This window comes from Pyrgilauda ruficollis, unplaced genomic scaffold (assembly GCF_017590135.1).
Source record: "Pyrgilauda ruficollis isolate IOZ18807 unplaced genomic scaffold, ASM1759013v1 scaffold6, whole genome shotgun sequence".
Classification (NCBI taxonomy): Eukaryota; Metazoa; Chordata; class Aves; order Passeriformes; family Passeridae; genus Pyrgilauda; species Pyrgilauda ruficollis.
Window position 1 is genome coordinate 16,739,133 of NW_024527710.1, and position 17,518 is coordinate 16,756,650.

At 43.9% G+C, this 17,518-nt stretch overlaps 1 protein-coding gene across 12 annotated transcripts in view; it reads left to right on the forward strand.

The window, feature by feature from the left end:
• NFIA (nuclear factor I A) overlaps positions 1-17,518 on the forward strand; it is a 242,455-nt gene that overhangs the window by 1,734 nt on the left and 223,203 nt on the right. For all 12 annotated transcript variants that reach the window (XM_041483201.1, XM_041483205.1, XM_041483209.1 and 9 more), the window contains exon 2: positions 4,140-4,671. In XM_041483201.1, coding sequence (XP_041339135.1) covers positions 4,140-4,671 — 532 coding nt within the window. The remainder of the gene's footprint in view (positions 1-4,139; positions 4,672-17,518) is intronic.

Genomic DNA, 17,518 nt, shown 5'->3' on the forward strand with positions numbered 1-17,518 from the left:
GCATATTAAGGAGAGAAAATAAATCCATGGGCTGGTTGCTCCCTGGTCCAGTTGGGTCCTGTCCCTGTCGTCCCCCCCCCCCCCCCCCCCGCCCTTTTTTTTTTTTTTTTTTTTTTTTTTTTTAATTTATCAAAAGAAAAGCAGAAAGCCAGGCATGTGCTTTGACTCCGTTAGGAAAATCTGGCATTCTTGCTGCACGTTTGGAAAAGTAATAGGAGGATTAGAGGCCTCCTGACAAACTCTTCCCTCCGAAGGATCAATTAGGTGATTCTGTCATTTTTCCATAGAAAAAGGGGGCGAGCCCTGAGCTATTGCAAATAATTTCCTATTTTATCTTTTCAAGAGCTTTTATTGATACAATTTTTAGGAAGGATTTTTTTTTTCTTTCTTTTCTTTTTTTTTTTTTTTTTTTTGGTCAAGTTTTGGTTCAGATTTAAAGGGAAGCTCTCGAAAGTGGGTTAGAAAAGGAAAACAAACAGAAATCCTGGTTCTGAGCATATTTATCCAAGCCCTGGAACCAAAATGGCACAAGCATTTTGTGTCATCTGTCAGAAAAAATCCAAACATCGTTCCATTTACATATCTGCTGAGGAGCTAGGAAATAGTTGGGGAACATATGCACATCTCCTCATAGATTTACAAGCAAATGGATTGTAAAAATATTAGCAAGGGTCGCTGTAGTTGGCTTAATTTCAAAAAGATCTGCAGAAATACATTGTTTCAAAGCCTCCTTTGCAGGATTACATTATCGAAGGCGCCTTTGGGTTGGCGTTGGGGTTCTTTTGTCCTAGGGTTTTTGTTTTGTTTTTCTTAACACCTTTTTGGAGAGCTGAGGAGAATTTTGGGATAAACACTACAGAACTGTGCAGCCCAAATTTTAGGTGCTGCTTAGAGGTAGGCAGCTCTCGGAAGAGCTGTATCCTCAAACTTCGGAGAGGAGTGCAGTAAAGAAAAGCCCAACTTTTTATTATTGCTTTGCCAGCTTTCTGGTGTCTTTTATTTTTAGGTAACCCATCCAACACTGAGGGGGGAAAGCAAACAGCTTTATCAAATACTTTTAAAGTTTCCCTTCAAGCTAACTTGTGGAAAGGGAAAGATCATTGCCTTTTCTACCAGTTCCTTAAAATCCTGCTATTTTGCAGCGAGGCTGCAGGCAAGTTGCACATCTGTTAGCACACTTGCACTGACACATTTCCAAAACTTTCTGGGTTTTTTGAGGGGGCTGTAGCACCACTGAAATAAAAAATTGTATTGTGCAGAAGCTGCTCCCCCCCCCTCCGTCCCCGCGTCCAGCCCAGTTCTGTTTGATCAGTCCTGGCTGCTTTTATTTCCACTTGGACTTTGCTAATACCTCAGCGCCGAGATTGAAGCGGTGCGATTTTCCGGAGCAGCGTGTTTACCAAGACACTTTGAAAGTTGGTCTGTTTATGAGTCGTTAACCTTTTCTCCTCATACACCATTTTGAAAAGACACATTAGGGTGTAATAGGGACGTGCACACCTCGCGCCTGAGCAGCAGTGCTTCTCTTTTACTTCAGCCACAGACCCTGACTTTGCACCAAAAAGCATCTTGGTTTTTTTTCCCCCCTCCCTTTAAAGTGGTTTAGTGTCTTTTTTTTAAAGGTTTTTTTTTTTTTTTTTTTTTGGGTGTTGTTTTTACCTCCCCTTTCAGGTTCACATCGTAGAAATCAGCTTTAGCGCAGGTTAAAGCAACTCTCTCTTGGATGTTATCCAACGCCGAGCCAAAAAAGTCCCGAGCACATGAGATCAGGCAGGACAAAGCGCTGCTTAAAGCAGAAAAGTTAAAATATTTCAGGATGTACCAAGACGTGTTTGGAAAGTGGGAAGGCTGGAAGCGCTGCCCTGGCTCGCTGTGGGCTGTTGAGCCTCTTTGCTCTGTGTACCTTCACAGATAAACTTCCACTTGACAAAAGGCCTTTTTTCCTTGACTCTCCCTGAGTGGGGAAAGGGAAGGACAGGAGGGATCAGGAGGGAGGGTTTATTATTTTTAATAGCTTGTAGAGACCTGTAGTTTTTATATTTTTCTTCTTTTTCCCCCCCTTCCTCCCCCCACCGTGAGAGCTGTGTCTGGTGGGTGAGAGCAGCTCCATGTGCTGGGACTGTGCCTCCTCTCACTTTTTGAATCTGCCGACTGCAAACTCGCAGCAATCTTTTTTTTTTTTTTTTAAACTTTATTGAAATTTGAAACTATCATCTTTTCCCATAGAGGAGGGTAAAAAAAAAAAAAGAGGAATGTGCCAATCACTGGAGTGATTTATTTTATTTTACCTGCTTTTATTTTAATAATCATTCATGGTACTTTGATTGCTGCCGCTCTGCTCTAATGAAATATATTGTGCTGCTAGGAAAGTTTTTAACAATCTGTGTTTAAAATAAAAATAAATGCAATGGTGCTACCTATAGATTTAAGTATCTATAATTCTGGGTCCAGTCAGAATAAGTGCAATGAAGGCTTTGGGGGCATCAGCAGAAGGTCTTGAATTATGACAGGATTTTGCTGATAGATGTTTCTACTATTGATTTCTCAATTTTTCATAATTTCTGAAAAGAACAATGCAAATTAAAATAAAGTGTTGAAAAGAAGTAAGATGTCTGTTTTAATAACCATATTTGCATGACCCACAATGATTTGAGTAGAAAATGTACTCCATGGGATAATTAAAGAAAAAAAAAGTTAGTTTGCTAATCCGAAAAATCCCCGATGTTTCCTCACACAGGGGTGGGTAGCGGGTGGCTTTTCCCATGCTGGGGAAAACGTTGCAGAGATTACTTTATTTTTCCCTCCTGGAGGGCCCAATCCTGAGAAAAGGAGGAACTGGAAGCAGGGACGTCCCCAGCACGCAGCGCTGGATCAGGCCCCATAGGCTGGATACGTTTTTATGTGCAGCCTTGAGTTGGGTCATTCATTTATTCAGGAAAAAAACAAGAAGCATGACCCCAGTATATTATAATATGTTTTGATCTCTTTGGCTGATTTATGTAATACTTAGTGAGGAGAAAAAAAATATAATTATTAAAAAAAAAAAAACAACAAGGGGTCTTCTCGCCTTTTTTTTAGCGTCAGCATAATTTAAATTGCGATTTTTTTTTGTGCCAGGGGAGAGGGGTGATCTTTAACTCCTCGTTACACAAAGCAAGCAGTGTCTCCGGATGGCCAAACTAACTTTCCGAGTAGGACATTTCTTTTAAAATATCTGAAAGTCTGACACAATTAATAATTCTTTGCGTATTTGCACAAGTTGTGCTGCAGTTTTCTGTTACCGCATTTTTCAATTTTTCCTGTTTATTTTGGGATTTTTTTTTTTAAATTTTATAGAAAGGCTCAGAGTTTCACTTTCCCTAATATGCTCAGATAGCAAGTTTTTTGTTTTTTGTTTCGTGGGTTTTTTTTACTAAATATAAACAATTTTTTTTTAAAAAATATAAATTGCAAGGCTTGCTTTTTCTAGGGTTTTAGTGTTAGTTATGATTGCGCTCGCGGGATAAATCTACCGCGGTACTTCTCGCGCTCCCTTCACTGTTTAGGAACCAGAGTGAAAACCACCCTTCATTGTAATTGTATATACAGCTATAGTGGCATTTTACTATTCTGCCGGCTGCTATTTCCAAATATATCTTAGGGAAAGTTTTACTATACTTTAGACTTCCCCATACAAACATTGATTGGCATCCAAATGTTTAGGATTTGCCAAATTGGCGGGCAAACGCTGGCTACACCGCAAGCAGCGGGGTCAGGGAGAGAGCAAAGGGAGATATGCGCTCTGCAAGTGGACTTGCAAAGGAGTTTTTGGCTTTTAACTCATTCTGCCCTTTTTTTTTTATTTTTTAAAAAAGGTTTGGGAACTGGGGAAAAGGCGCCAGCATTGCACCATCTCCATCTGGGCGCTTGGTTGAAGTTGGACCCTGTTTTTGGGGGGCGGGAGCGGAGGTTTTGGGTCGGCGCGAAAGGGAAGCGGGGATGTGGCAGTGGTGGGTTTGGGGTCCATTAGCAAGGGGTCCCACAGCCCTTAAAATTTATCAGCACCCTCCTAATTCTCTCCATCCCGCAAAAGCCCTCTTTTTGAAGGCTCTTTCTTGATGGTTTCGGTGGCATCAACCCTTCTCTGTAACTTTTTTCAGGATGAATTTCATCCCTTCATCGAAGCACTTCTGCCTCACGTCCGAGCGTTTGCGTACACATGGTTCAACCTGCAAGCCCGAAAAAGAAAATACTTCAAAAAACATGAAAAACGCATGTCAAAAGAGGAAGAGAGAGCCGTGAAGGACGAACTGCTAAGTGAAAAACCCGAGGTAAAGCAAAAATGGGCATCCAGACTTCTGGCAAAGCTCCGGAAAGATATCAGGCCTGAATTTCGGGAGGATTTTGTTCTCACAGTCACAGGAAAAAAGCCTCCGTGTTGCGTTCTTTCCAATCCAGACCAGAAGGGCAAGATGAGAAGAATTGACTGCCTTCGCCAGGCAGATAAGGTCTGGAGGTTGGACCTTGTTATGGTGATTTTATTTAAAGGTATTCCGCTCGAAAGTACTGATGGCGAGCGCCTTGTAAAGTCCCCACAGTGCTCTAACCCCGGGCTGTGCGTACAGCCCCACCATATAGGAGTTTCTGTTAAGGAACTCGATTTATATTTGGCATACTTTGTGCACGCAGCAGGTAAGTGCCTTTCTCTACCACCTTCTCCAACTTTTCGGTTATCTCCGTGCCGGGTGCCGTGCCCCTGTGGCGGCTGCATGAGCTGGGGAGGGAGCTGGGAATGCCGGTTATCACTCTCCCGGGGTGGCGAGGAGGGTGCCAAAACTCCCCCCCTCACTTTTATTTTTTTTTTTTTTTTTAATGGGGTTTTTAAGGTGCAGCCAGATATAAGTGGCTCTTGTTTTCCGCGGTTAACAGCATTTCGGGCATCCTTCACAGGTGTTATCCTAAATGTTGTCCGAGGAGGGCTCGCAGCCGGACGCGGCTTCCTTTATCCTAATTTTGGGGGAAAGCAGATAGATTTTAATTTTTTTTTTTTTTTTTAATAAAGTTTGCATATGTTATACAGAAAGTTGTCCAGGAGGGCTAGAAATGCCTGAGGCCTGTGGGTCAGGAGTACTAGGTATCCTCACCCCACGGGGAATAGGTCCTGTAAATCCTGCAGGATTGGAGGGAAAAGAGAAGACAGTCCCTTGATAGCAAACCTAGTCATCAGGTCTGAGTGGGCATGAAACAAACCTCTGGGTAACCCTAGAGGAAAAAGGAGACATTTAAACCCCTTAAAAGATCAAAATTTATACACCTAAAAGCTAAGCAGGTCTTGAAAAAAATTCCTGATTTGACAATATTGTGCTTATGAGGAGGGGCTGAGATGTTTTAACGTGTGATGAAAATCTTGGGATCCCAGACTCCAACACAAAGTATGCTCTGCCTGCGGCGTGACTCGGCGTGCTCAGAGGATGTGTAGTATGTTGACTGGGTAAAATAATACGCTATTGTAGTTCTCCTGAGTGATTGTAGCACAGAAAAATGTGCGTGTGTGAAGTGCGATGCCCCAAGTTTGATGTACGGGATGTGTGGGTCCCCCAGCATATCCTGACTTGTGAGCTGAGGGGCTGGACAGGCTGGAAAAACAGAGGAGCAGGGGAGAGAGGAATCACATTAGTAGAAACCACTTCTGTATAAATATTTATTGGTAAGAAAACCAAGCAAATTACAGCCCAGGGAGTCTGCATTTCCCATGCCAACTTCTTTCAGAGGGTCCTGCAGAAAGTTTTGGCTTCCCCAAAGTTTTTCTGTGCTGAGTCCCTGCCATGGTTGTTGTGTTAGGCAATGTCGCCGCTGGGATTTTACAGATATGATCCCTGTTCGGAAATAACTTTTGAGTATCCTCATGGTATTTCCTACAGATAAGCTGCAGCATTTACTTTGCACTTCGGTGTGAGGTGGTAAATCATACAGTACATTTATGGTGTAAAGGGAAGTAGGCAAATATTGAGGAAAATTATTTATTTACTCTGCGCTTTATTATGGCCATCATGAAGGAAGCGTTATGGATAAATGGCTAACTGAAGGGAGCTTGGGGCTGGGGCATTTCAGGTCACCTCCTGTTCCATCACCAGCCCCGAGGGGACCATGGACTCACATCCCTTTTGTCTGCCTCAGTTTCCTCCTCCGCGTGTTGGAGTGGGTTGATAAATTTAAAATGCTTTGATACCCAAATAGAAGCCATAAATGTCCATTTACTGATCTACAGCACGCAAGTTTTTATTATTTGGATTTATATACAGCACGATGCGGTAAATACTGATCCATATTGTATTTCCCAGGCCCTCCGTGGAGCTCAGAAATTGTTGATAGAAACCAACGGTCTTGGCTTAGCTTGCATGAAGGGTCACAGAAATGTAGGATGGGGAGAAAAGGACCAAACCCAGTGGTAGGAGTATTTCGGGGACCTCTCCCTGTTATAACAGTCGGGCAATAGACGTTATGAAAGTTCAATATTGCGATTAGGGATATACCATCTTATCAGCACGCCGGTGGCAAACAGTAGCCTTGATAGCGAACTGTTATTTATTCCTGCCATCATCATCAACAGGCAGCGATCACACCGATTGTCCTTCAGATTTGGTGTTTGCCACGGAAACACGTCGCGAGCTCTTGGCGTGGTTTTTGGGGTTAGATTTGGGGATTTGTGTGAGCAGCCGCGCGCCCGTGCAGAGCGCACCGCGCGGTGTTTTCGGCCGTTGTTTGCTGATTGCACGCATTGCATTGTGCTCTCAATGCAGGAGTGTGTGCTGGCATATTCCTGCTAAACCTCAGCAGGGAGGGGAACAAGATGTTTTTTGGGAGGTGGCACAGCGTGGTCGCTGTCTATATGGCTTCACAGAGGTGTACCGAAAGCCTTGCGTAGAGCTACCTCTTTTTCTTCCCCCGTTTTTTCCCGTTTTTTTCCCCCCTCCGATGTATCCCAGCAGTCTTTGTTACACCTGAACATTGGCCAAGTTGACAGCCATTGGTTCCCGCAGACCCGCAGTAATGGCAGCTTGTGCCGGGTGCGCAACAGGAAAATTACAAAAGAAAAAAATATTAAGGGTCCTTTGTCTCCAATTCCATCAGACCTCGCTCCCCAAATGTATGGACCACGTATTTATAAGGAGGAAGTCGCCAGCGCAAATATTAGGTAGGCTGGTCAACTTACATATAGCGGATTTGACAAGCATCTGCTATAGTACAGAAGATTTGTAAACACTAAACAATGTTTTTACCTCCTTAAAAGTTTTGAGAAGTTGCCAGTATTGGCAGGAGGCACAGACTCCGAAACGTGCTTGAAGATACGTGCCAAAACCATTGTGACCTTTTCACCCATAGTGCTTGCTTCTCTTTTTCTTGTGGGGTTTTTTTTCCCCCCTACTTTTTGTCTTCTTTTCTTGGGGGGAGTATTCTGTTCCAAGATGCCCTTATTCGAGATGACTTCGGCAGCAAGATGTCCCTTTCCTTCTAAACATGTAGGATAATTATTGCTTTGAATCCACGCTTTTCCTTCAGTAGGCACTATCATCTGTAAGGGAACACATGTGCACAGATTTAAATAGTGCTTCTTACAAAGCTACTGAAATCAATTATTCTCTTTAAGAACTGGCTAGAAAGAGAAAACAAAAATATGCAAATAGGCAAACTACATGTCATTTTCATTAAAAGGATAAAAAAAAGAAATTAAAAAAAAAAAAGGAAAGGAAGATCGGTGCTTTGTGAATTAGAGGTTGACCAAAAAATGTATTGAAATCTAGAGTATTGCTCTCAGTTTGCAGTTTCTAATCTGCTTAACTAAAAGCAGGCGGCATTTTCATACCCTGAACTTGGGTTTGCTTTTTAGTTTTCACTTATTCTGCTCTTGTATCAAATGACAAGTTGGAAACCATTGTGGCAAACCGTTTTCTTTGTGGGAGTCGAACAGTAAAGCTAATTTATGACCGGTCCTTTACCAGATGATCTGTATCAGAATCTACAATATACTAGGCACGTGGCAAGGTCACAATTTAAGTTGTTAAGGTCACAACCTTAGCCACCAGGCATTTGACCTTTTAGATAAAGTTAACCTTTGTTCATTAGTAGGCACTCAACCGAGAACTTTCTGGAGTTTTTTACTGCTTTGGAGTTCCTCCTGCTAATGTGGTCAGATTGGAGAATAGAATCGCAATAGAAGTAGTTAAATTTTCTGAGAGGTCACAGTTTTTAGAGACTTCTCCAGTGGCCGAAGCGGGATGGTTGGCCAGGAGGCGATGCTCCAATGCCCGGTTTATTTTTTTGGCCGGCCATCGTTATGCGATTCGGGCGAGTATTAAACTCGCGAGGTATTTGTGGCAGAGAAAATCTTTTAATCTTTCAGAAGGACATTTAAAAATCCCAAATTTAAGAAAAAATCCGGGGCTAGGTTTTATTTACGTAAGCTAATTTTTCTGTTCACGTTTAGACTCGAAGGCAGCGAAGGTGCCAGAACTCAGCCTTAATTTTTGCGACTGAAAATTTACTTAACTTCTAGATGTACTCTGTGGCTAATTGCTGGGCAGTGGTATGTAGCACATGACCTTGAACTTTAAGCTCGACCCATTTTATGTTCCCATCAACAGACTTAAAATATTCTCCTTGGACGACCATAAAGAGGCATCGATGGGAATAACCCAAAGATGGGTTAATGCAGAAGCCCTCCCGTACCCGTGGAGGTTTCGGGGGGTCCGAGAGGTACCCGAGGCTTTGCGCTGTAATCTTTTAGTACAATTGGTATTGATTGTTGCTGCATTAATCCTGTTAATAGCCGCAGCCGGGCCGGGTGTCGCAGGGGTGGCAGAGGTGTCCTGACAATACCGTACGTCACTGAAAGAGCTGTCGCAGCGCCTTGAGCTCCTGATCGCTGCTCTGCAAAAGTGGAGCGTTCGACGGTGGAAGCTATTGCTGGCTCATACAGAAACACACACCATATTGTTTACTTAATTATGCCGGAGCGAAGGCTCATTTTTAATTATTTAGCTGACTTTCTCGCTCTTCTCTGATACCACATTTATTATTTAATTTGAAATCAAAAGGGCTTGCGCTCCTGTTAGTTTTTGATGCGTTTTACTTTTGTTTTGGCTACGTTATTGTCATTCCATCGTACGGTAATCCAGATAGCCGTGATATGCAGATTGGCCAGATGGTCATGTTAACAGATTGAGAACCTACTTCCCACTGCTAAAGAGCAGGTGTAAGATCAGTGGGCTTTTTTTTTTTTCCTTCTTCTTCTTTCCTCCCAAGTTTCAACCAAAATGCTCTTTAGACAGATCATAATGGTAGCTAAAAAGGGGCACATTTCAAATGGTGTTTGTTTTGTGGAGATAATGCGTAATGTATATGTCATTTTTACGCCTATCTGAAGACTTTTAAAGCATCCATGACACTCCCTCCACTTATAATGCTTTGGAAAACCTAATTCCAGCTCATGGCTGTTCCAGTCTATATCCAAAACAGTCCTTAAAGTTTTTTTCTGCAGAGAGATTGCATTTACTCTTACCAAAAAATCACTTCAGGCAGCTTCGCAGCAGGTATCTCACACGTGCTCCCTGCACAGGGCTCCCAATGCATGCCCAGGAGAACCCGAGCAGATCAACAGTCAGCTGAGATTTTAGTGTTTGTGGGCTGATAGAGTTGTTTTTCTGCTCCATTATTTTTTGCCAAAGTGAGACATCTGTAGCTTTAAAGAAAAAAAGTGACACTAAGACATCTCACAGTATTTCTGCCCTCAAGGAATAAAGGGAGAAAGCAGATTTTGTGTTGTTCTAGCATTACAAAAAGTACCCATAAAAAGTCAGTGATGGGAGCCTGGGTCTCTGTCTCAGTCAGGAGAGGTGAGGAGAGGACAGCCGCAGCTCCTCAACACCCCAAATTTAATGCACCCACCTATCGTGGGCACGCATGAGACAGAGCGAACTACACACCCCGCGTGGCGCAGAGAGATATCCCCATCTTTGGATGATCTCCTCTTTGGGGAGAGGGACTGGCTGCTCGCTGCAGCCACGAGCAGGGTGGGAGCTGACAGAAGCAGGATTTAGGTGGGACAACTGCTCTCCCTGTGCGGGTGTAACTGAGCCGGTGAGTATCCGTGATAATTCAGATACTAACTGGTGCGGCACTCGGGACGGCCTGCTCTATCACGAACCCCTGGCAGGAGTTCAGTCATGTGGTTTAGCTTTTCCCTTTCTCCAACAACAACAACAGCAACAACAAATAAACACTGGATAAAGGCGTATTTCATATGCCCAGGATGTTTTCCAGGTGATGGGTTTGCACAGTATAAGGGTGTGTTATTTCCATGCCTCCTTGCTTCGAGGTGCAGAAGCAGGAGAAGCTTGTGAGTGGTAAGAAAGTTGCCCAATGCTTCTGGCTTTTCTACAAGCAACTGCACTTTTATATTTCCCTTCTTTTCCACCCAATGATGAATAGCATTAATTTAGATCTATTTAAGGCGAGTGTGGGAGAAACCACAATCTTTGTTGTGGTCACTGCTGTACACAGCGGGGCTGAATGTTTCTCTTGGTTGAGGCCTCAAAGCTGAATCTGGAGAACCCAAAACATCGTGTCAGCTTTTCAAACCCTTCAAAGAGACAGCGAAATCCTAATTGTTCATAAAACCCGCTATTTATTATTACAATTATGTATTTTCTCCCCATTTGCATGTAAAGGAAAGGGCATCCCTTGCTTTCTGTGCCCTCAGCTTCTTCACAGCTCCTCCTCCTCCTCCCCCTGATGCTTCTGGTTCAGGCACTGGTGAGGTTTTTACAACCAGCAAACAAATTCCAACCCGCTGCTCCAAAACGCCTCAACCCTTCCCCAAAAGCCTGCACTTTTCTACACATGTGGGACCCTCCAGGCCTCGGGGACTGTCCGCAGCAAAATGAATTTGGGGCATCCTCACTGGGAGCCATGGATCTGGCTCTGCCCCTGCTCCTCTCCTCACAGACAAGGGCTGGAGCTGATGATTAAATTACAGGCTGTAAATTCAGGGGAAATTATTTTAGCCTCCAAACAGCAGCCGACCCGGACATTTCCTTATGCCAGCGAGGGCTTGTGGTAGATAAGCTTTGTTGGTGGACTAAAATTCATTTTAATCGCTTTGGCTTTCCCATTCATGTGGTGCAACCCCGTCTCTGGTTGTTGTTAATTCTCTCCTGCATTATGGGAGCCACCAAAAACTGTGACTGAAACAACACCTGGGTCGTGGTGCCTCAGATGTGTAGGGCAGTTTTATCCCATCAAGTTCATCTGGAGCTTGCAGCATTTTATCCCAAATTGCATGGGCAGCGCCTGGACGAACCCATCATCACAGTGTGATTAATTTCAAAGAGAAAACAGAGTATTTATATATATTAAATGTTTCTAGCTGCCATTGCCCCATGTCCCTACCCCAGGGGTGGATGTAAGACACCCGAGCTCAGCCCTGTGTGTGGCACCATCGTGGCTCGGGATGTAGGAGCAGGATGTGGCACGTAGAGCGGGTGGATTTGGGCTGGATTCGTAGCCGCTGCCTGTAAAACACACGAGGGCCTCCATTTTGTGTGCCAGGCTCTCACGTGCGAGTCAAAATGGAGAGCGGCGCGGTTGAGTTCGGCCTAGAGCGAAGCGTGTGGGCTTGTGTCGCCCGCGATCCCGGTGCCACCGCGGTACACCCAGACCCACGGCAAGACCCAGGTGGGGTATCCTGGGCTTGTACATCCATTGGCTCCTCCTGAAGGGTGTTGATCTGTTCTCCATTAATATCCACCCTCCCAGTCCGAGTGCTGTCCCGGTGTCACGGTGCGAAGGCCGCGGGGAGTCGTTCCTCCTTCCCGCGGGTATCGGCACACATCAGTGCCATTAGATCAGTGAGATAAAATCAAGACGGGTTTAATGACAAGCTCTTCTAAAAGTTTCCTGGACTTTATTGTTCATAACTTGGACCTGAGTCTGATTATTTACACATGAGGATTAAAAAGCTGCAAACAACTGTGTGATTTTTAGGGGCTGAAAGTAATTAGCATATGTGGGTAGGAGGATACACGGCCTGTCTGCGTTCCTTTAAAATATAAATCACAGTTATTTAATTATGCTTGGAGAGGGCAGATTTAAGGATATACTGCAAAATGCATTACCTATTATACCAACACGATAATCTTATTAACCTTGCTTTCTACTTTTTAATTTTATTGTGCACCCTGTACAACTCTTATGATATCAAAAATAATTACTTGGAGAATACATGATGTCAGAGGTCCAATATGACATTTATCTTCACAGTGAGGAGACGGCTCCCTTGTGCATTGCATCGCAGCTCGGGAGGCACTCGGCAGGTCCACACCAGGGGGAAGGAGGCAGGGATGGGTGTCATCAGCTTCTCTTTAATGCACACAAGAGTGTTTGCAGATTTGTGTTGTAACCAAAGGATGGCTTGACTAAACTTGAGGCAATTCAGCATCCTCAGGCCTTCTAAATTATGTTTTACTTGCTCATGCCATACAGCTCTCATATGTGAGCCAATATTTCAAGGTGGCTTCATGCATTCAGCCCCAATCCCAGTTGGATCTCCTATTAAACCCTAAATTCTCCATCCATGCCTTTTTTTTTTTTTTTTCCCCAAATCTATCTCTCCTAATGTTTAAGATGTGTTGATATTTCCCCCTTTATTTTGGGAGGGAATGGGTGAGGGTGGGGGGAAACAAATGCCATAATAATATCCCTTTTCAGAAGAATATAGTTTAATTTTGTGTGTGCGTGCAGCAGCTGCCATTGGCAAGCTGTCGTCTTTGTTGCCATGGGCTTTTTTTTTTGGCATGCGTGCCAGAACATGATTGGATGTTTCAGCGTGTTCATGTTTTGGGGTAAGATATATCTGTAGTAAAGCAAAAAATTACCGTGGGGTTGGTAGGTATCCAAAGTGGGGTTATTTGGCCAGGTGAACAGGCTGTGCTGGTGAGTGCGGTACCTGGTGGTTGTTTGGTCAATGAGAGAAAACTTGCTGGTGCTCTGGATTTTTGGATGATGTAAAAAGGTGGTTTAAAAGCATCACAGGAGGGTGTATCACTAAGGTCTCCTCCAGCAGGACACCCTCAGGGTGCAGTGGGAAGCCCCTGGTGCTACCTGGGGGAACTGCTCAGTGGATTTCTCCTTCCCATCTCACCTGGTGCATGGGGAGGTTATGTCTGTCCCCAGCTCTTGCTGTGACTGTGGGGAGCTGGATGCTGGCACAGAGAGGTGCCCAGAGGGGTGGAACACACTTTCCACAGGTGTAAAACCAGCATGGCATTCACCCATGAGAGCTGCAGGTGACAGCATATCCTCCACACCTGCCACCATGTCACCAAGCCCTGGCCACAGGGCGATAGCCAGTGTTGTTTCTGCTTCTTGGTTTAATCCATTTGTCGTATCCATGATGTGCCCATAGCATAAGTATCTAAACAAACTCTAAGCCTGTTCTGCACTGTCCTCTGTGCTGTACATCTCTCTTCCCATCCTGGCCGCTGTCACCCTGCTTTCAGTACAGTTGGACTCGGTGTTCTTAAAGATTTTTTCCAACCCAAACGATTCCATCATTCTAAGTAGCACACAATGGGAAAGCAGGAGTGCTCTTCAGCCCAGGAAATCCACCGTGCATGGATTGTTAGGTTGCAAAATGCATTTACAAACTCGTGAGGAGTATTTCATAGGGAGGCATCTCCTTACAGCTAAACTCTGGAAAGCCCCTGGCAAAGGGAAAGTTTTCGGCTCTGTGCACAGTGTACCGAAGGCTTCAGGAGAAACAAGGGGTGAAGAACTAAATGAAAATTGTTGGGACAGCCTCTTTCATGCTGTGTTTTTCTGCATCTACCACTTTAATCTTGTGCATGAGGGACAGATAATGAGCTGCCTGAGCTTTGTAATAAACATCGTGTCTGGTTAAATCACCATTTTTGTGTTTAAAATACCTTGTAATGCACTGAACGAACAGGGATTCACTCCTGTAAGGGTATCAAAAGACAAGTTGCTACATTTATTGTCAAGATAAACACTCACTTTGAAGATTTTAAAGCAAAAATACATTGTCAAACAGATTTCATCCTAAGGGTATTCACTTGAAATTTGTCTGATCTTTTTACCCAATAAGGTTTTAATTTGATATAGAAGAAAATGGCCAAATCCCCGAGTGATGCTGGAAACATAGGGTAAAATTTAAATTTAATTCAGGTTTGGTTGTTTTTGTTTTTTTCTTTTGAGGCCAAGTAGTTTCAAGTAAATCAGAAGAATGAATTCTTTGTATTGGGATGCTTTTCTCAAGCCCAGCTATTGTTGGGATGCTTTTAGGGAGGATAGCCACTGCAATGCTTTTATTGTGTGGTGATGAGGACTTTTCCTGATGCCACAAGGACTTCATTAAAAATAGCCAACAAACCTATTTACATTCGGGTTTTGTGTTAAAAAGAGAAAAGTAGTTGTTGCTTATCTAAAAAGCAAGTCCTGCATAATTTCATGTGAAAGTTTCACAAGCAGTTTGCCTGGCTGGGGCAGCACCAGCCTCGGTAGCAGCCAAACCCTTGCGGCGGGCGGAGGTTGGGTATTTCTGGAAAAGTTGGGAAAAACACACAGTAATCAGTTGAGAGTGGGATTTTTGTGGTCAGGATATTTTTTTTTTCTTTTTCCTAGAGAAGGATATCACCTTCAACAGTTCTGATTTAGATTCTTCCCAGGCAGATGCCTTTACAAACACCCAACCATGGAGCTCGGTGCTGTTTGGGGGTGCATGCTTGTGTCTCAGAAGTGCATCTTCAAGGTGTCTCTTCTTTCTAACCTAGATATATGAGCGTGATTTCTAGGCAAAATAATTTGTTCAACTTGCACTTTAAACATGGACATTGTTTCTTTTTCAGTCAAAAGCTGGAGGGCAAAATCATGGTGAGAACTGAGCAGACCAGTTGTTTTCCATGTGCGTGGTCTTTAGTAATAAACTCTCCCCTAGAAGAGTGAGGTGTGTCTCACAGTGAGCAGCCCCAGAGTGTGAAGCTCTCTGTCTGGGGGATGAGGATGGTATGAGCAGTGTCCCTGTCCCATCCCAGGGCTGGGTTACCTGCTGTGGTCCTGTACGGTGCAGAGGGAGGGAATGTTTGCGTGCTCCTATCTCCCTGCAGCCTGCTGAAATTTGCTGTGGACATGACCCTGGACAAAAGCAACTATAGGGAATTTTCATTCCTGAATGTCCTGTTGGTAGGGTAGGTTTCCATGAGATGGATCACTATGGAATTGTTGTTTTTCTTCCCATTCCTGGCTGGATCTCTTCCCAGTTTTGCCTTTTGCAAGCGGCTTTGTTTGCCCAGGCTTGGGGCTGAGTTACCTTGGCTGCACAGTGCCTCCATCATGAGTTTGTGCAGTTCATCCCAGTTTGGGGCTCTGGCAGTTCCAGGGGTGGCTGAAGGGAAGGCAGGAGCACCCGTGATGCAAAGTCAGAATACACAGGGCATTTGGAAAGAGTTAAATGAGTCAGAGTTTGGAAAGAAAATGGGACACTTCTTTCCACACGGTTCTAAAATACAGGGCAGCGATGCCTTGAGCTGATAAATGGACTTAGAAAGCTTCAAAAAACTTTCTATGTTTGCAGAAACGGTATTTAATATTAATAATATTTCCTCATTAAAAAGAGTGAGGGATTTCTCAGTCTTGCTCATGTGCATGGTTTTTTTAACAAGTGTTGTCTACCTTAGCAACTTCTCCAGGGAACTTTCCAGCTCTGTGCTGGGGCTACTGGCACAGTTCGAGGACGGGTCAGTGGCCATGGAAGCTTTTAACATTTTAATTGCCTTCCTTCACTGATTGTGACGATGACCTGTTTGTTTGGCTTATATCTCTCTTTTTCATATTTTTTAAAAAAAGGGCGGAAAAAAAGAAAACAAAGGAAGTACAGTGCTGTGCACAGAACAGTTATTAAAAACAGTTGGGAAGCATATAAAAGGTACTGTTTGTGTGAGAAACGGGACAGCTGTGATGGTCTATTGGGAAAGTGTGTACAGATGGTGGTAGGGAGGGGAATGATGACTACATGGCTGATAAATGAAATACAAAAAGCATTAAATTGGTGATCTTTTTAAAGAGTACACTTTTGGTGAGCATTTTTGGTGCATCATTAGGGCTCTTTGTCTGCCTCTTATTTCGCCAGGAAGTGCGACTATCGCCGCACATTTGTGCCTCTGATTTTGTTTACAAATAAGGAGCCTGTTTAATAAATCACATACCATGGAATTATTAAAGAAGATAATTAAGCACACGGGTTTTTCCTACATTGGGAATGGGCATGGGATCGTCCTATAAAGACCTGACAATACCACAAATGCAGTAGGGCTCAAATTAGTACGGTAACACGTGGGATTTCCTGGAGCCTAAACAGATTTCTTTGTTTTGCAAGAAGTGGGACCGACGGCGCGAGCTGGGTTCAGGGACGGAGGTTTTGGCATTTCAAAACCATGGAAGGCAAAGCACTTGACATTTTGCCTTTACTTTATATTATCTTACAATCCCAAAGGTGTTGGCACCCAGTGATGAGTGCCCGGCCGTGGTATCTGGAAGTTGCTGAGGCTCCCAGGGGATTGCAGGGACTCTCTTTTGAAGTAGGCAATAAAGGGAAGAGGGATAGAGGAAGAGTTGGAGGTAAAATTTTTCCCTGTAGTTCTTCGGAGAGGGATCATCGTCTTCCCATCCTTAGAGCTTTATTCCGTCCCTTATGGAGCTTATTTATCAAGGGCTGATGGGCATTAAGGCAATATCTCCATTTCTGCGCACTGCTGTGGAGATGGTCACTCAAATGCTGCAAACCCCAGCATGGAGAGTTTTTAAACTAACGGGCAAAATAATCCCCCTCCTCCCAGCATCTCATCCAGTTTCCAGCTGAAATAATTCCCGGTTTCCCTTCGCCTTCCCTCTCACCCACCCGTTGTTTCGTGTTCCTGCTCATTGTTTCTGGGTGCCATCAACAGATGAAAGCATTTTCCTTAATAATAAATAGTCTTTGGTAACGCCGTGCTTTTCCATGGCCCAGACGGGTGTCCGGCCGCCCCATGAGCCCCGGCCATGTCATTGTCCCTCCCTCAGGGGACGCAGACCAGCGGCAACCTCAGATCCCTTTCTCAGGGGGCTTGAAGTGCCGCGAAAAGGGAGTTCACCAAACCGCCGTAACCAGAACCAGCTTACATGGAATTTTTCCAGGTTTTTTTCGTTGATTGCAGGTTTATTGATGGTCTGAATTTTCTTGATTTACAAACCTTCCAAAACTTCAACATGCCACTTTGGGGATTATTTCTTCTCCTGACACAGTATCACAAACTCCTCTTGTTACCGGATTTGATGAACGACATGTTTCACTGTGCTGCCTTTTGGACCAAGCCAATATTCTTCTGCATTTTCTTGAAATGTAGAAAAAAGGAAAGATTTTAAAAAGGTTTAATGTGAAGAAAATGTATGACAACTTGATAGATTGCTTAGGACTTCAGTATAGTAATTG